At 56.7% G+C, this 18994-nt stretch overlaps 2 protein-coding genes across 5 annotated transcripts in view; one reads left to right on the forward strand and one right to left on the reverse strand.

Annotated features, from left to right (window-relative positions):
• LOC107078862 (SUN domain-containing protein 2-like) overlaps positions 1 to 2867 on the reverse strand; it is a 58722-nt gene extending 55855 nt beyond the window's left edge. For 2 of the 3 annotated variants that reach the window (XM_069196857.1, XM_069196856.1), the window contains exon 1: positions 2693 to 2867. The gene's annotated coding sequence lies outside the window, so the exon portion shown is untranslated. The remainder of the gene's footprint in view (positions 1 to 2692) is intronic. The other variant, XM_069196855.1, reaches the window with a different exon arrangement.
• Positions 2868 to 5160: 2293 nt separating this feature from the next.
• LOC102693368 (platelet-derived growth factor subunit B-like) lies at positions 5161 to 17534 on the forward strand. 2 transcript variants are annotated; one of them, XM_015359564.2, is made up of 7 exons: positions 5161 to 6257; positions 11757 to 11853; positions 13002 to 13076; positions 13179 to 13378; positions 13494 to 14106; positions 14495 to 14628; positions 15073 to 17534. In XM_015359564.2, exons 1-6 carry the CDS (start codon positions 6195 to 6197, stop codon positions 14617 to 14619), a joined length of 1173 nt encoding a protein of 390 aa, XP_015215050.2. In that variant the 5' UTR covers positions 5161 to 6194; the 3' UTR covers positions 14620 to 14628; positions 15073 to 17534. The 2 variants fall into 2 exon arrangements, with proteins under 2 accessions (XP_015215050.2, XP_069052991.1); XM_069196890.1 differs by lacking the exon at positions 5161 to 6257 and having other exon boundaries at positions 11834 to 11849.
• Positions 17535 to 18994: the final 1460 nt, after the last annotated feature.

Here is an 18994-nt window from a genome sequence, read left to right on the forward strand (position 1 = left end):
ACTCAGGAGCAGAGCCATCCACCCTTCAGCCGTAGCTTGCTTTTCATGTCCACGGCCAGGACCCCCACAGCAGAGCCACCCATCTCTAGCCTGTAGGTCTTCGCCTGTACTGCAGCAGCACCGCCCTGGTTCTCCAAATCTGTTTTCATACCCCAGATCAAAAATCGCTGAAGTAGGTCAGCTCTGTAAACCCAAGAGATACTAGAACTACAAAATGACCCAGACACGTCTATCTTAATTTCGCTGTATAATTGAGAATAATAATAATAGAAGAGTTGAGAATGAAAAATTACACTTTTTAAGTGTCATGTGTACCTTAAACATGCTCGTGCGTCTTTCTTAATTTGTGATTTAATTCATGTCTAAAGGAATCTGGGCTGTCTCGTACCCCCAGAAAAGGCATTTCATAGCCACAGGGGGCAGCTGCACCCCAGGTTGAAAACCACTGCCTGAAACACTGCAGCACTCAAGGTGAGCAAAGAATACCAAAGTCTGAAGTCTCTATGGTTACTGCTATCGCTATGTGTGTGTGTGTGGGATGAACCTAGAGCCCACAACTGTACTGGAGCTGTTTATAAAGATCCAGAAAATGCAATGGCAGATCAGCCAGGAAACTAAATCAGGAAAACACAAAGGCCTCATCTGAGCCTGTTACGGTGATGTAATCCTGGTTACGGTTACAAGGAAACTGGTTGCTCCCACAGCAGGGCAGCGTAGTGGAGTTCACCGCTGTCTGGGGCTGGCACCGTGACCCACGGAAACGCGATCGAATTCCAGCAGGGCAAAGACTGCACGCATTCTGGGCACAAGCAAAAATATAAGTGGTGTGGTGAGTTGGAGCACAGGCACAAAAGGGAAATACACAAGCAGGGCTGAGCCAAGCAAGCGAAGTTCATGACTCGGTAAAATACAGTTCAAGAGCTCGAAGGGCTTGTCTGGGAACAAGGTCAGAGCAAAGCCGGGCCGAGCACCAGAGCAGAGCACGAGACAGGGAAGTGGGGATCTAGAGAAGTGCAGGACTTGAGAAGAACCGAGCAAGCGCGACCGTGGGGTGGGGGGGTTTGGGGGGCACACCACCGGCTGGTGCGAAGGACAGGTGGAAAGAGCGGGTGAGAACCGAGCCAGCGCACAGCGGTCCGTTCTCAGAGCTAACCTATTAATCCTCCTGACACACCGGCCTCCAGAGGACTGATAGCCAACACTTTATCTTAATGGCTCCTGCTGCTGCGGCCTTATAAAGTCAAACCACTGCTGCACAACCACCCCTGCGCGAATGAAAAGCTTCATCTTAAGACATATAGCCGCAGAGGGACTGGCCTGGAGAGCAGCTCACACTTTTCTGACCTTGAAAGACCAGGCTGGGGAAAGGATGGAGGGGTAGGAAGGGGGTGGGGGATTGGTGGTGGTGGGGGGGGGGGATCCGTTTTCCATTTGGAAATGTTTGTGCGCTCTCCCGAACAACATCGCACCTGGCCGCTCCCTGGACACACAGGGGGAGAGAAAAAAAAAGTTTCCGTGAAAATATTGACGCAGCGCCTCCATGTTGAATTTCCATTTCCTCCGGCCCCGGGAGCGGTCCCGCCTCTCCCGGGGACGAAGGGCAGGCTGCGTTTCCTAGCCCCCCGCCCCCAGGCGGATTCTAGACCCCAGACTCCGCTCCACGGGGGTCTCCGGCACAGCGCACCACAACAGCGCCTCTGCCCACCAGCAGAAGGGACTCAACCCGCAGGCTGGGACTGGGGGGGTGGTGAGAGGGAGAGAGGTGATCTAGGGCATTAAACCGCTTCTCTTTGGGCCCGAAGAACAAAGCCGAAGCATGTGGGTGGGTTTCCTTTTCTCCCTGGGGAAGCTTTGACGAAGGCTCAGCAACCCGGGCAAAGCTCCGGGCACAACACGGAGCACGCACAAACACCGGCTCCGGACAGCCGCGGAGTCACTTTGCCCAGCAAAATCTATAAAGATTCAGACCGAGAGAGCAGCTACAATTATCCCAGCCATCTTCATTAAAATTCTTATACATAAAATGATTCATAGAGCCCCCTCCCCCCTGCTTAAAAAAACACTGTAAATCAGAGGTTTTTCTTTGCAATACAAACAAATAGATGTGAACCTTTTTAACACTGCATAGCAATACCTTTTGAGGTTTAAAGTCCTGTTCTTGGAACAGAATAATTAAATTGATATGGAAATGCAATCAGAATGCTGACCAGATGGTTGTTATATACAACTGATATACAGGCCGTTAAGGACAGTGGATATTAAATTGTGACAGTAGGTGAGACATATTTATAGTGTCATTAAGAATGTCTTCAATTCACCCCGTTTGTCTTGCATACATTAAGTCCTGGGAGTCCCCATTAGTTGTAAAGCGCTTTGAGTGGAGTGTCCAGAAAAGCGCTTTATAAGTGGAAGCAATTATTATTATTATTATTATTATTATTATTATTATTATTATTATTATTATTATTATTATTAAATACCACACCAGCACTGCGTGGGCCGGTTTCCACAGCAGACACATCATTCCCGAGTCTAATTCTGTTTAAATTTACCGAACCAATGCAAAACTCGCCTCTCCCCCAGCAATTAAATGAGTGAACCCCAGGACAGCGGAGTCAAGCACGCTGTTGGAAGAATACACGTCAAAACGCTTAAAATTAAGAAGATAAAAGATAGCAAATATGGCGCTTACCGGACGATTTTCGACGTTGACGGAACGGCGTACTTCGTCTTGTCGTGACTTCGATTTTGATACTCGGAAACGCTTGGTAACAGTTCATTGACAAGAATTTCATACTTGAAAGAGCTGTCCAAACTGTAAAGAGATAAAAACGTCCGATTTCAGCGGGATTCGTCACCAACGGACGCGGCTCGCACGGGATTGTGGGGCGATATCGTCTTGCCCGGGTTTTTTTTCCCGCTTAAAAAAAAAAATGTACCGGTAAATTTGCCGATAAAAAAAATACGATTTTCTGCACTGGAAATCGTTGAAACGCGTTTCGGCTGACGTTATCACGTCAAACGTGAAGCAACCGAGTTTTTTTTGTTGTTGTTGTTGTTGTTGTTGTTGTTGTTGTTGTTTTTGTTGTTGCTGCTGCTGTCATTTCACAGCGGGTAGAGTTTCTCCAACTAGCGAGTGAAGTCAGGCCGAGGAGGGGCTGGACTGCACTCACACAGACGGAGCTTTAGAAAATGGTGAACCTGGGTTTAAGGGACTTGTCAGGCGGCTACAGGTGTTTCTTCACCGGGAGGAAGGCGGCTGGATAACTGGACTTTGATGTGACGGGACGGGGCTGTGGTCCAGGGGGACATTCCCTTTTTCGGCTGAGCCGGTCCGGTCATTCCCCCCCTCCCTCTCCAGGTCAGTCCTCCTTCTTCCAACCCCGACTGGCCCGTCCCAAATAAAAACTCGCTTTCTGTGTCTACAGGAGCGGTCGAGCCGGGCTCGCAATCACAGCCCTCGTTCAGTAGCTTTTGTGTGAAACCTTGAGCAGGGGAGCCCTGCTATCCCAGCATGCGACGGCCACAAGGCGGGGTACACCCTGGACGGGACACCAGTCCATCACAGGGCACACACAGACACACCCTGGACGGGACACCAGTCTATCACAGGGCACACACACACCCTGGACGGGACACCAGTCTATCACAGGGCACACACACACCCTGGACGGGACACCAGTCTATCACAGGGCACACAGACACACCCTGGACGGGACACCAGTCCATCACAGGGCACACAGACACACACTGGACGGGACACCAGTCCATCACAGGGAACACACACACCCTGGACGGGACACCAGTCTATCACAGGGCACACACACACCCTGGACGGGACACCAGTCTATCACAGGGCACACACACACCCTGGACGGGACACCAGTCTATCACAGGGCACACACACACCCTGGACGGGACACCAGTCTATCACAGGGCACACAGACACACCCTGGACGGGACACCAGTCCATCACAGGGAACACACACACACTGGACGGGACACCAGTCCATCACAGGGCACACACACACACACCCTGGACGGGACACCAGTCCATCACAGGGAACACACACACACTGGACGGGACACCAGTCCATCACAGGGCACACACACACACACCCTGGACGGGACACCAGTCCACCACAGGGCACACACACACACTGGACGGGACACCAGTCCATCACAGGGCACACACACACACACCCTGGACGGGACACCAGTCCACCACAGGGCACACACACACACTGGACGGGACACCAGTCCATCACAGGGCACACACACACACACTGGACGGGACACCAGTCCATCACAGGGCACACACACACACTGGACGGGACACCAGTCCATCACAGGGCACACACACACACCCTGGACGGGACACCAGTCCATCACAGGGCACACACACACACACTGGACGGGACACCATTCCATCACAGGGCACACACACACACCCTGGACGGGACACCAGTCCATCACAGGGCACACACACACACACTGGACGGGACACCAGTCCATCACAGGGCACACACACACACCCTGGACGGGACACCAGTCCATCACAGGGCACACACACACACTGGACGGGACACCAGTCTATCACAGGGCACACACACACACCCTGGACGGGACACCAGTCCATCACAGGGCACACACACACACCCTGGACGGGACACCAGTCCATCACAGGGCACACAAAATAGAGGGTAGAAGATTACATCTCAAGAACCTCTGATATTGATCATCACATACAGGAACAAAATGGCATAGGTCGGTTTTTCTGGAAGTGCTTCAAACTGACCTGAACTCGTGCACCAGGGAAAAAAAGTACTAATTGTCATGTATCCGTTGCTTTTTTTAACCTGAACGAGATGTGTTCGTATATGCTGTTTTGGGTATATGTCTATATTAATGTGACGTGGTCTATTTTGTGATCCTCCGTGTTTATCCCGTGAAAAGAAGATTCAAGTTCTTGGAAGTGGAAATCGCTCTGCGCCGCTCCACCTGCCGGCGCTGCTCGCCCTTCCAAGACAATTACTCAGCGGGGCGGCGAGGGGAACTTCCCCTCCTCCTCCTCCTCCTCCGCCTCCTCGCCCCACCCCGCTCCCCAAAAAAGGAGCGGCCGCCCTCCCTCGAAGAGGTGGGCGCGCAACAAAACAAGCGCCGCGGCCGCGATGCACAACAACAGCGCAGCCCAGCACACGCGCTCACTCGCTCCCTCCCTCGCTCGCGATCAGGCCAGGCCGACAGGCACACGCGGCGGCGCGCAGGAGCCCGCGAGAGCTGGAAAACGGCGCAGCGCCGGACGGGGCAGCCGCGAGGCACCGGCTGGAGGAGCGCTCGGGCGCGTGCCGACGAGGACCGCCGGTTTCGGCTGTCGTTGCTGCTGTTGGGGTTTTTTTTTTTCCAAACTTTATGAAACTTTCTCTCCCGAGCTGGATGAATAACTGCGTTAAGGTCGGCGGGTCACATCTCTGAGCTTCGCAGGGGCTTGAAGCGTCCGAGCCACGATGACATTCGCCAGCTGTCAGCGGTAACACAAGTGGATATATAAATATATGTACTGTATACAATTACGTCCTGATTGCTTTTTTTTTTTTGCTTTTCCAACGGAGACCCCGCGCACCAGTGGTCGCCTGTGTCCGGGAGAGCTGTAAGAGGCGAATTGTACAGCACCAACACTGGATTTATTGACGCTCTCTTCGTGAGCGCCCCTGGATCAGCACATCTGAAGGAGGAGGAGAGCGCTGGGTGAATATAAACACGCTTCCCGAAACACAGAGACCAGAAGAAAACAAACCCTGTGATGCTGTCTTCTGACAACGCAGTTCGTTAAGGACAACGCTGGGGAGTAAAGCGCTCGAAACTAACAACACATCGCACTACCTATCTTTCTTCCTTCAACACCCCGGGACGTGTGTGTGCAGCCGGGCGGGCAGGGACCTCTGGACGACGCTGCTCTTGGATGCTCCTGATAAGGGATTAACAGAACGTACTCGCTTTTTTTTTGGAAAAAAACACACACGAAGGCGAGAGGAGAAGAGCGGTGTTTTGCCCCGCCGGTGACTCTCGCTCTGCTCCGCGCGCCGCCCCCCCGCGCGCCGCCGTCCCGAGCCCGGAGTCGCCGAGGAGCGGGTGGCTCGTGTCGCTCTCAATGCTCAGCCGGCTCTCGCGGCGACCGGCAGCTGGGCGGCACGATGCGCTCGTGGGGTGTGCTCCTGTTCCCGGCGTGCTGCTGGCTGCTGTGTGCTAGCGCCCAGGTGAGAGCCGCGTCGCCCGCGCCTGCTGTCTGTCTGCTGTCAACGTGTCACGGGAGAAGGAAATCACACACGGGGGGGGGGGGGGGGTGTTTTTCATCTCGACCTCCTGCGCACCGACTGCAGCAGGAGCGGCGTGCTCCCCAGTCCGGTCTCGCGGGGTGGCGGGTGCCCAGAGCACCTGTCCTCGCGCTGCCGTCCCGCGCGGCTCGGTCCCGCGGGGGGTTCGTGGCCCGGGTCCTCCGTCAAGACGCTGTGCAGACGGCGTGTCGGTGGCGTGTGTGTGTGTGTGTGTCTCGGGTGGGGGGGTGTATTTACAGAGCACCCCGCCGTCTGCCCCGCTGTACAAACACAGGGCTCCAGACGCCTCTCGCGCTCAAGTGCCGGGGACGGGGGGGGCTCCCACCGCAGCTCGGCCCGGAGACCCCGGAACAGGGGCCGGCGGGGGGGCGGACAGAATGACGTGTACGAGTAGGAGCTGCGGAGTGAGACCTGGCGTGTAGCTTGCAGGGGGCGAGGGGGGTGGAAGCGGGGCCGGCTGGGGACGCGGCGCGACAGGCGGCAGGTCTCTCTGCTCTCGAACCCGTGTCTCTCCGCGCTCTGGGCTCTGGGGTCCCGCACGCAGAGCCTGCAGGAGACCTGGCTGGCTCCGGCTGGGTCTGTGGGGGGAAGGACAGGACACCCCAATAGAGAGAGGGTGCACACCCATCAGGTGCTACTTCCTGGGAACACCCCCTCACACATCCCAAAAAAAAAAACAGGGAATCACCTTGCTTCCTGCAGGCTGTTCCATGCTGCAGAGATCCTAGCGTCTCCCTCAGGCAACTGCATGAGCTGCCAGGCTGTCAGGGCACACGGCTCAGGGTTCAGGGCACAGGGCACAAGGTTCAGGGCACAGGGCTCAGGGCTTAGGGCTCAGGGCACAGGGCACAAGGTTCAGGGCACAGGGCTCAGGGTTCAGGGTTCAGGGCTCAGGGCTCAGGGCTCAGGGCTCAGGGCTCAGGGTTCAGGGCTCAGGGCTCAAGGCACAAGGTTCAGGGCTCAGGGCTCAGGGCTCAGGGCTCAGGGTTCAGGGTTCAGGGCTCAGGGCACAAGGCACAAGGCACAAGGTTCAGGGCACAGGGCACAGGGCTCAGGGCTCAGGGCACAAGGTTCAGGGCTCAGGGCACAGGGCACAGGGCTCAGGGCTCAGGGCTCAGGGCTCAGGGCTCAGGGCACAGGGCACAAGGTTTAGGGCTCAGGGTTCAGTTAATTGACCATGTGCACAAGTGCAATGAGAGGCTTATTTGCATGTGTGCTCTAATGCAAACACATTAAAGAAACACAGCCTACACACACAACAACAGCAGCAACCACAACAAAGTTAAATAACACTCAACTTGCAAGGCAGCACACCAGACACCTCACCTGTGTCTCACTGTGACAGGGGCACACCAGACACCTCACCTGTGTCTCACTGTGACACTGGCACACCAGACACCTCACCTGTCTCTCACTGTGACAGCGACACACCAGACACCTCAGCTGTCTCTCACTGTGACAGCGGCACACCAGACACCTCACCTGTCTCTCACTGTGACAGCGACACACCTGACACCTCACCTGTCTCTCACTGTGACACTGGCACACCAAACACCTCACCTGTCTCTCACTGTGACAGCGACACACCAGACACCTCACCTGTGTCTCACTGTGACAGGGGGACACCAGACACCTCACCTGTCTCTCACTGTGACACTGGCACACCAGACACCTCACCTGTCTCTCACTGTGACAGCGAGACACCAGACACCTCACCTGTGTCTCACTGTGACAGCGGCACACCAGACACCTCACCTGTCTCTCACTGTGACAGGGGCACACCAGACACCTCACCTGTGTCTCACTGTGACAGCGACACACCAGACACCTCACCTGTCTCTCACTGTGACAGCGGCACACCAGACACCTCACCTGTCTCTCACTGTGACAGCGACACACCAGACACCTCACCTGTCTCTCACTGTGACAGGGGCACACCTGACACCTCACCTGTCTCTCACTGTGACAGCGACACACCAGACACCTCACCTGTCTCTCAGTGTGACAGCGGCACACCAGACACCTCACCTGTGTCTCACTGTGACAGGGGCACACCAGACACCTCACCTGTCTCTCACTGTGACAGCGGCACACCAGACACCTCACCTGTGTCTCACTGTGACAGCGACACACCAGACACCTCACCTGTCTCTCACTGTGACAGGGGCACACCTGACACCTCACCTGTCTCTCACTGTGACAGCGACACACCAGACACCTCACCTGTGTCTCACTGTGACAGGGGCACACCAGACACCTCACCTGTCTCTCACTGTGACAGCGACACACCAGACACCTCACCTGTCTCTCACTGTGACAGCGACACACCAGACACCTCACCTGTCTCTCACTGTGACACTGGCACACCAGACACCTCACCTGTCTCTCACTGTGACAGCGACACACCTGACACCTCACCTGTGTCTCACTGTGACAGCGACACACCAGACACCTCACCTGTCTCTCACTGTGACAGCGACACACCAGACACCTCACCTGTGTCTCACTGTGACAGGGGCACACCAGACACCTCACCTGTCTCTCACTGTGACAGCGACACACCTGACACCTCACCTGTGTCTCACTGTGACAGGGGCACACCAGACACCTCACCTGTGTCTCACTGTGACAGGGGCACACCAGACACCTCACCTGTCTCTCACTGTGACAGCGACACACCTGACACCTCACCTGTCTCTCACTGTGACAGCGACACACCAGACACCTCACCTGTGTCTCACTGTGACAGGGGCACACCAGACACCTCACCTGTCTCTCACTGTGACAGCGACACACCTGACACCTCACCTGTCTCTCACTGTGACAGCGACACACCAGACACCTCACCTGTGTCTCACTGTGACAGGGGCACACCAGACACCTCACCTGTCTCTCACTGTGACAGCGACACACCAGACACCTCACCTGTGTCTCATTGTGACAGGGGCACACCAGACACCTCACCTGTCTCTCACTGTGACAGGGGCACACCTGACACCTCAGCTGTCTCTCACTGTGACAGCTGCACACCAGACACCTCACCTGTCTCTCACTGTGACAGGGGCACACCAGACACCTCACCTGTCTCTCACTGTGACAGCGACACACCTGACACCTCACCTGTCTCTCACTGTGACAGCGGCACACCAGACACCTCACCTGTCTCTCACTGTGACAGGGGCACACCAGACACCTCACCTGTCTCTCACTGTGACAGCGGCACACCAGACACCTCACCTGTCTCTCACTGTGACAGCGACACACCAGACACCTCACCTGTCTCTCACTGTGACAGCGGCACACCTGATGACAACAGTCGCTACAAGGAAGGAAGGCAGGAACGTGCGTAATTTAAACAGCAAGCTTTTGTTTGATCAGAGGGGAAATCATGATTCAGCATTTCGTTTCTGCACGTCAGCTTCCTTGTGAAACGTGACGTTAAGGTCTGCAGGACGGGCGCTTTGACAAACACGACTTTGGTGTTAATTCTTGCAGGATGGTTGCCCTGTGCAACGTGGCTCGGCGTTTATTTTGGCGTTCGGCTCGGCGTTACTGTCTGTCCGGCCCCTGGCCCTCTGGCTGTGCCAACTCTCCTGCGGTGACCCCGAGGTGTGGCGCCCAGGGCGGGGAACCCCTACTTCCGAAGCAGGTCGTTCAGCAGTGGGGTGCGTGACAGGTGACAGGGATCCCCGATTCCTCCCCTTGTCTCTGCCCTGCACCTGCTGTGAGTGACAAAGCCCTGGTTCTGGGAATCCCATAACCCAGGGGTAGCAGGGCCGGATTCTGGTGTCCGTAGGCCCTAGGGACCTTCGCTCCGCAACGTGCAAAGCGAGGGGTGAACGCCAACTGAATGACGTCGATGGGCGTGACGCACTTGAGACCGTTCTAACGCTAAACCCCGAGACGAAGGGCACGAGCCGAGCACCTCTGGTGACACCTCTGGGTTCTGGACCAGCCGCTGGAGAGCGCGTGATGATTGATCTGGATCTCGAGTTGCAGCTCGTTTCTCGTGAGTCACCCGTGTCTCCCTCCTTCGTCGCCCCGTGGGAAACCCGGCACGGAGGGGTACCCAGCCATGGCTGTGGGGATCCCCCAGACCTGCTGGTTTTCATTGTGCCCGAGCTCTCGAGTTACGGGGCAGGTTTGAACACTGACAGGACACAGTGACCAACAGACTGACGAGACGCAGTGACTGGCAAACAGACTGACAGACATAGAGACAGACAGAGACAGAGACTGAGGAGACAGGGACCCACAGAAGGACAGACACAGAGACTGAGGAGACAGGGACCCACAGAAGGACAGACACAGAGACTGGGGAGACAGGGACCCACAGACGGACAGACACAGAGACTGGGGAGACAGTGAAAAGAAGGCGGAGAGAGAAACTAGGAGAGACAGGAAGAGAGGATCGTGTGTGTGGTCTGCGTGCCTGATTGCCGCGCTGTCTTTACTGTGGTGAGGTTTTTACAGGCAGCAGGGTCCCTCAGCGAGGGGAAGGCTGTCATTATGAGGTGTCCACCGCCTCCCAGAACAGGTGTCCAGTCCGACCGCTGCACAGGCAGCAAGCAAGTACCGACACATCCCGGGGGCCAGCGCCCCCATGCGGCATTGCCATTTCAGACGTGACACCTGACGCTGCGCACGCCCCCCTTGGGCATCACAGTCTACCTGGGATGTCCCGGCCCCGTGCTTGGAGAAACAGTCAGTCCCGGTCACTCCAGCGGTCAGTCAGGTCCCGATCAGTGAAAATGAGCGTTGCTCTGAGCTGGTCCGGGTGTCACGGGGTTTGGGGTGGTGGGGGGGGGTGAGAGGGGCGTGGGGGCAGTTCCTCTATTCGTGTTTGTGTGGCTTGTTTGGTGGTTGTCGTGGTGATGTGGGTGTCCCAGAGTCACGCACGCGCGCACACGCACACACACACACACACACAACAAGCGCTGCCGAAGACAACATCTAGAGACCAGGGAGGGGAAGGAGGGGGTGTCAAACGAGGCTTTCATCTTTTCAACAGTTTCTTTTTTTAAATAAAGCCGCAGAGCACGCATTCCATCTGGGTGCTCCCTGTTTTCATCGGTTTCTTCTGTTTTTTTTCCCTTCCCCTCTGGCCCCTGGCTACAATAATTCTGTCCCTTCTTCCCATCCAAACACAGGCCCTCTGTCTCTTTCCGCCCACCACACTGCACCCCCCTTCTGCCTCTGTCTGTCTCTCTCTCTCTTTCTCTGTCTCTGTCTCTCTCTGCAGCTGTGACAGTCTCTCCCAGGGTGTGTCTGTCTCTCTGTCTGTCTGTCTCTCTCTCTCTCTGCAGCTGTGACAGTCTCTCCCACGATGTGTCTGTCTCTCTGTCTGTCTCTGTCTCTCTCAGCAGCTGTGACAGATGTGTCTGCAAGGACCTCACTCCTCTGTTTCTGTCTCTCTCTCAGGGGGACCCCCTGCCCAGAGCTCTGGTCGAGCTGGTGCAGAGCAGCTCCATCAACTCCATCGAGGACCTGCGGCGCCTCCTACTGACTGACTCCGTAGGTAAATCTGCACTGTCCCCCTGATAGAGTCTCTGGCCAAAATAGTAGGACCCCTGCCACCACTCCCACCTAAACTCCCCCCCCACCCCGAAAAAAGACCCTCTGGGGAGGGTCCTGCATGGGTCTCCGGTTTCCTCCCCTGTCTCTGTCCCCCAACCCTGAGCCTGATGTCAAGGCTACTGCACAAGGCCACAGCATTGTTCTGTAGAGAACGCAGAGCATGGCACACCCCCTGTACACAACACCTACACACACACACCCTGCATACACAACCTACACACACACACACCCCACACTCTCCCTGCACACTCACTCTACACTCATTCCCCCCCCCTGTGGACACAAGATAGGTGTTCTCTCCCCCCGTCTCCTGCTCGGCCTGACTTTTCCACTCGCACACACATTCTCCAGAAAAAGACACGGATTAAAAATAGCCAGTTCCATTGTTCCTGCGGAACAATCTCCTTTGTGTTTGGGGAACAATGTTTTCTCTCTCTGGCACACGCGGGGCCGGGGGGCTGGAGGTGAGGGAGGCGGTCTGGGCAGCTTTTTATAGCTCAGGAGAGAGGGGTGAAGGCAGTACGGGCAAGAGGTTCGAGCTCAGAATGGGAGAGAGAGAGAGAGGCAGTGTGAGCTGAGAGAGGCAGGAGGAGGGAGAGAGGCAGGAGGAGGGAGGCAGTGTCAGCTGAGAGAGAGAGGCAGGGGGAGAGAGAGAGGCAGGAGGAGAGAGAGAGGCAGTGTGAGCTGAGAAACAGAGGCAGAGGGAGAGAGAGAGGCAGTGTGACCTGAGAGAGAGGCAGGGGAAGAGAGAGAGGCAGGAGGAGAGAGAGAGGCAGTGTGAGCTGAGAGAGAGAGGCAGAGGGAGAGAGAGAGGCAGTGTGACCTGAGAGAGAGGCAGGGGAAGAGAGAGAGGCAGGAGGAGAGAGAGAGGCAGTGTGAGCTGAGAGAGAGAGGCAGGGGGAGAGAGAGAGAGGCAGGAGGAGGGAGGCAGTGTGAGCTGAGAAACAGAGGCAGAGGGAGGGAGGCAGCCTTGGAGCCTGGGCGCCGTGAGTTGGAGGCAGGACCCCCGGGGGTCTCGGCCGGAGGGCTGTGGGGAGAGACTGTGGCCGTCCGCTCACCCTGCCCCCCCTCTCCCTCGCTCTCTTCCAGAGGACGACCCGGACAGCCCGGCCAGTGGGGGCGCCCTCTCCAACAGCACCTTCAGCCGCCTGCCGAGGAGCCTGAGTGAGTGCCCCCTCGCTGCCGCCGCGCCGGGCCCCGCCCCACCCCGTGCCCCCTCCCTCACCCTCACCCTCACCCTCTGCCCTCTGCCCTCTTGCTCTGCAGTGCTGGAGGCCGAGCCCGCGGTGCAGGCCCAGTGCAAGGTGCGGACGGAGGTCATGGCCATCACCCGCGGCATGGTGGACCGCAGGAACGCCAACTTCCTGGTCTGGCCGCCGTGCGTGGAGGTGCAGCGCTGCTCGGGCTGCTGCAGCCTGCGGGGGCAGCGCTGCCTGCCCACCGCGGTGCATCTGCGCCACCTGCAGGTCAGTCGGCGGTACTGCGTTATCTCGCTATCCCTCCCCGCTCTCGGCGGCGCTCGTACCGCCCTCTGCGTTGACCCCTGACCTCTGACCTCTGATCTCTGGGTGGGGCCAACAGGTGGTGAAGATCGAATACGTCAACAAGAAGACCAACTACGGCCGGGCGGTGGTGTCGGTGGAGGACCACCTGGCCTGCCGTTGTGCGTCCACCGCTGATGTGCCCCGAGCTGCCCCGAGGGAGCCCCAGCACCAAGCGCGGCCACGGCAACCAGAGTCACGGCAACCAGAGACACCGCAACCGCATCATCATCAGCAGCAGAAGCAGCAGCAAGAACAGACACAACCACAGCACCACGATCCTCATCACCCTCCAGAAGAAGCATATCGGCAGCCACCAGAGGAAGAGCAACACTTACACCGACAGCAGGCAGAGGAACATCACCGGCATCAGAAACTGCAACACAAAGAGCAACAGCAGCAACTGGAAGAAGAGCAACACTTACACCGACAGCAGCCAGAGGAACATCACCGGCATCAGAAACAGCAACACCAAGAGCAACAGCAGCAACTGGAAGAAGAGCAACACTTACACCGACAGCAGCCAGAGGAACATCACCGGCATCAGAAACAGCAACACCAGGAGCAACAGCAGCAGCCAGAGGAACATCACAAGCAACAGCGTCACCAAGACCAACAGCACCCCAGCAACAGAACTACAACACACAGGCCAGGTAACCCCCCACCACTGCCTCCACACACACACACACACGCCTCTTCAGTCTGCCTGTCTGACTCGGAGACAGGATAGAGGGAGCCCTATTTATAGAGAGCAGGAACATATCGCTGTGCTTGCGTCAGCCTCATGCGAGCCGGCCTGCCTCTGCGTCATCGAGCGTTTCCCGTCTGCCCTGGGCTTTCTGAGCACCTGTCTGGCCTCACCTCGCTCGGCCCACCTGTGCGGGGCTGTGTCTTTCCCCCCCCCGGGGGTTCCCGGTGCCAGCTTAGTGCCCTGGTACTGAACGCTCATCTTGCCCCACCCTCACACCCTGGCAGCCACACGAAATTCACCCGTCTCCCCTTCCTCTCTCTCTCTCTCTCTTTCTCTCTCTCCCCCCCCAGGGACAGCGGCCCCCCCGGCGACGCCCCCTCCCGCTCGGCAGCGGCCGCGGCGCCCCCACAGGAAGAGACAGCGCAAGACCCGGCACGGCCTGACCAAGGCAGCCATGCGGGCACTGCTGTTGTAGATCAACCTGGTGAGCCCCTCCCTGCACGGGGAAGACACACCGCACTCCCGCGGCACAGCAGGCCGATCCCGGTCCGGGTTCTCCGTACACGATCCAGGCTCTGGTGCCCACACGGCACTGCTCGTTGTTGCCTTCCAAGTACATCTGAAAAGGTGTATAAAGTGACAATGATCTGTGATGCTACTCTTCATCCACACTGCGCGCACAAGATTCTGCCGCTGCGGAAACCCGGAATGGCTCAGACCGCTATGCCCTGAGCAGTTTCCCAATCGTTTGTCTGCGTGTGTCCTATATCGGTATCGTCTGTGTCAACTCTGTCTCTTTCAAGAGTGTCTTTCAAGGCAGCTGCATGCTGGTTTTATTGCAGGGTCCTTTCTCATTCTCCCACTCTGTCTCCTGGGGAAAACCCTCTTCTAACGCCCCTGCTCCCCTCTTCCCTCCTCTCTCCCCCAGGACCTTGCAGAAACGGTTCCTGACGGCACATCTGTGAGAACAGGAGCAACCAGAGAGCTGCCTGAAAACGGGACCTCGTGGATGGACGATATTTTGAAACTTTCCGTCTCTGTTTTTAAATGACGTTATTATTTTTTTTTATTATTGCTGTTGTCAAGAGTATATTTTTATATTGGAAATGACTTGTAAAATGGTTTAATTTCTTAATATTATTATTATTATGATGATGATGATTTGCAGCGACAACAGCAGTAATAATACAAATAATAATCAGGCGAGTCGTTGCGACAAATGGTTCGCAATCCTTTCTTTTTCGAAAATGCACTGAACTACTGAAAATGATGCCAGCTGAAAGTATTTTCTCTCTCGGGAGTTGGAGAACTGCAAGTCCCATCAGGCACTGCAGCAGCGAAGGCCACGCCTCTTCCATAACAAGGAGTTATCTGATTGGGCTGGACACTGGATACGCACCAATGAGGAGGGGGAGGTGGGAGGGGCTTGCCGTGATGATGTCATGCCTTCTTTTCGAGAAAAGAGCTAATGACATGGAAGAGAAAAAAACATCCACTGGATTCCACTGGACCTCGGAGACTTTGGCTCCACCTGCCCAGGAATGTGGGTTAAAGGGATCCAACACAAACGCCTGCCATCTCCAGCACCGGGGTCAACTACGTCTTTAACCATTGATTAAACGTGCACTCGCTGGCCAAAATATTGGGGTCCCCCCCTCCCCTCCCTGAGTCAGACACACGTTGGACCTCTTGACACCTCGGAGGAGACAGGGCTTGTATTGCGAAAAGGTTTGGGAATTGGGGGGCCGAAGCCGTCCTGGATCCGGCGGGATGGACTCCAGCTGAAGCCGGCAGATGGGGGGGGTCAGCGAGTGGGATTGTTCCACCTGCTCCCAGTCCAAGGCGTGGTTCCGGCCGGCCAGGAGGGGGGGAGGGTCCCCGTTTCCAGCCGCGAGTGGATTAATCATTAGGAAGACCTCCTGCGAGGGAAGGGATGGGGAGGTCCCCCACCCCACCCCACGCTCTGCCTTCCCCTGTGATGGGGGGGCGGCCCATGCTGTGACCGGTCTGGCAGGAGGTGGGGGAGAGTGGCTACTGCGCCCCCTGCTGGAGAGGGTTTGAACCGCCGCCGGGTGAAACAGGAAAGGACATCTGCAGGGAGGTTCCTCCCGCCTCGTGGGCAGGCTCGATTGTTTTGTTTTTTTTTGGCAAAACAAGAAATGCGATGTCCTTGTGGGGACCCTGGGGTATGAAATCCAGGGGCTACTCTTCCCCCCAAGACCTGATCTGGAGGTACACGCAGACACCCCGTACCGATCGTTCGCCTCGACTGTAATGGATTCTGAATGTATATTCGAAAAACGTCACAGACACCAGCACAGAGAAAAGTCAAGGACGCAGGACGAAAGAGTTCTGTGACGTAAGACGATGGGTTGGGTTCCTAAGAATCCATTGCGCTTTCCTGGGGAAAAGACAAAGCATAAATAAGGAACAGATCAAACCTTGTGTATTTCGGCCGGGCTGCCACTCTCTGGGGCTTCCAGCGGTCTCAGGCTCACACCTTTCCCAGGAGGCCTTGCACACTGCAGGCTCAGCCTGCGATTGGCCTGCTGCCCTGCAGGAAGGGGCGGGGCAGGAAGTCCTGCCCGGGGACGCAGGGACCGCTTCTGGGCTCACCTTCAGGTGCTAGTCTGTCAAGTACTACTGACTCCACTCTCACTTATTGTATCGTCCTTAATTCTGTAAAAAAAAAACAAACCAAAACACTTTGCTTGCACAATGCGCAGTCAGTACTGCACAATGGGGATGACACTGGAAAATGCAAAAGATTTGCATAGGACTGGGACCAGCACGAAAACGGCATGGCTTGTGTGTGTGACAGAGGAGAAGCCCAGGCAATTCTGAGGAGCAGAGAGGTTCACATACACAGGGGCTCCAGTAAGAGTCTGTACTCCAGCTGTGTGTGTGTGTGTGTGTGTGTGTGTGTGTGTGTGTGTGTGTGTGTGTGTGTGTGTGTGTGTACACACAGGGGCTGCAATTCCATTTCCAAGCAGACTCCTACTGTCTCAGAACCACTGTGTCTGTGCATCTTGAAAGCTGTGTCATTTTTCTCAAGACTGCCCTTCGTTTTTCTTATGCACACGAAGCCACACGTCTCGTCCCGCCCCAGTCTCACGGCTGTCAAGCTCCCAGTCTGGGGCTGTGGGGACGCCCCTGTCCCCTGTCAGCACAGCAGGGCTGTGGGTCTGCAGAGGAAGGGGAGGAGCACCGAGATGCCTGTGTGTGTACCATGTCTTCACCTCCCTGTAGCTCACCTGCACACCACACTCTATTGTCATATTTAAGTTATTTAATAGGGGAGTTTTATATTAAATGTAATTAATTTTTATTATTGTTATTTTTATTATTAATGTTATTTTTTAATAAATATGTAACAATATGAAAAAGAAAGGAGTATGCTTATCTGGAGGGATGGGACATTGTTTCTGGGTTGGAGTCACACAACACACACTGGAGACATGCCTGTTCAGAGCAGCTGTGATCCATTCCAGGTTTGACCAGCCCCGCAGCCTCTTGTAGTATCTGGACTGACAAATAATAAGCATTCCTGCCACTTCTATAGTGGTATTCTGGACACCCCACTCACAGCACTGTACAGGTCATGGGGATCCCCTCCACCCCCACCAGTGTGTACCCCACCTGGATGATGCTCCAGTCCGCTCCCCACACACCAGCTCTCAGTGGGGAGGAGAGCAGGGGGATGAAACAAAGGCTTTAACATTATTCTAGCTCCATAGGTGCTGGAGTGGTTGTCTTGTACACAACAGCTGGCAGCTGGTGAAACCGGAGTGGATCAAAGGGCAGGCTGGATCTCCTGTACTCCCGGGCACGTAGACACCCTGCAGACATGCCCCCAGCCTCTTCCAGAGCCAGGACAGGGACAAGGGCAGGGGGTGGGGCTCTTTCACCGTGCCAATCCAGCCCCTGCAGAGAGGGATCGGGTGGGTCGGCAGGTCACCGCGGGGGGGCTGTCCGCAGGGTCAGGTCACACGTCCGCGGGAGAGCCACATGGCACCGCGGCGCCGCATTCGGCAGGGTGGCGCGACAGCTGCTCGGAGAGGGGGGGCCCGGGTGTCCAGCCCTCACCCGAACAAGCCAGGAAGCAGGGTGGGGAGGGGAGGGGAGGGGGTCCGCCTCTGTCCATTTCTCCTGGGGCCAGGGGCCAGGGGCCAGGGGCTGCCCCCCCCGCCTGCTGCTCGCCTCAGGAAACAGGGCAGCCTGATGGAGCCCCGGAGCTGCTCTTCCACAGGAAAAAAAAACCGGGATCCGAGGAGTTTCCACCTGGCATCGAGACGTATACGCCCGACCGCCGCCATCCTGGGAGTGGGGGAGCGCGCGGGTGCGCCCCCCAACCCCATCTCTCGGGCCCGGGCGAGGGGAGAGCGTGAAGACGCACAGCGGGCCGAGACGCTGCAGGGCCTGCAGACCCGGCGGGAGCCTGGGCTCGTGTCGTTTCAAAACGCCTCATTCCACAAGTCTCGAGGTCAGACCGGCGGCGGTATCCGGGGCTCCGATTCCCCGGCCACTTCTGCAAATCCCAGGAAGAGTTTCCCCGGCCTGACTTCCCCTGCGTGACGGCCGAGCAGCGAAATGCAGAAGCGAAACACACAGGACCCGCCTCACACACACACACACACACACAGACACACACACACACACACACACACACACACAGCACCCGCCACACACACACACACACACACAGCACCCGCCAGGCTGGAGGAGGGAGAGACCAGCCCCCACACACACACACACACACACACACACACACACACACACAGACAGCACCCGCCAGGCTGGAGGAGGGAGAGACCCGCCCCCCCGACAACACACACACACACACACACACA

The sequence above is a fragment of the Lepisosteus oculatus genome, chromosome 12 (genome assembly GCF_040954835.1).
Source record: "Lepisosteus oculatus isolate fLepOcu1 chromosome 12, fLepOcu1.hap2, whole genome shotgun sequence".
Classification (NCBI taxonomy): Eukaryota; Metazoa; Chordata; class Actinopteri; order Semionotiformes; family Lepisosteidae; genus Lepisosteus; species Lepisosteus oculatus.

Bases quoted from the DNA above. Each gene is read 5' to 3' on its own strand.
- LOC102693368 (XM_015359564.2), top strand. From the start codon at position 6,195: ATGCGCTCGTGGGGTGTGCTCCTGTTCCCGGCGTGCTGCTGGCTGCTG. The intron at 11,854-13,001 runs GTAAATCTGCAC...GCTCTCTTCCAG, and splicing joins CCTACTGACTGACTCCGTAG to AGGACGACCCGGACAGCCCG. The intron at 14,107-14,494 runs GTAACCCCCCAC...CTCCCCCCCCAG, and splicing joins AACTACAACACACAGGCCAG to GGACAGCGGCCCCCCCGGCG.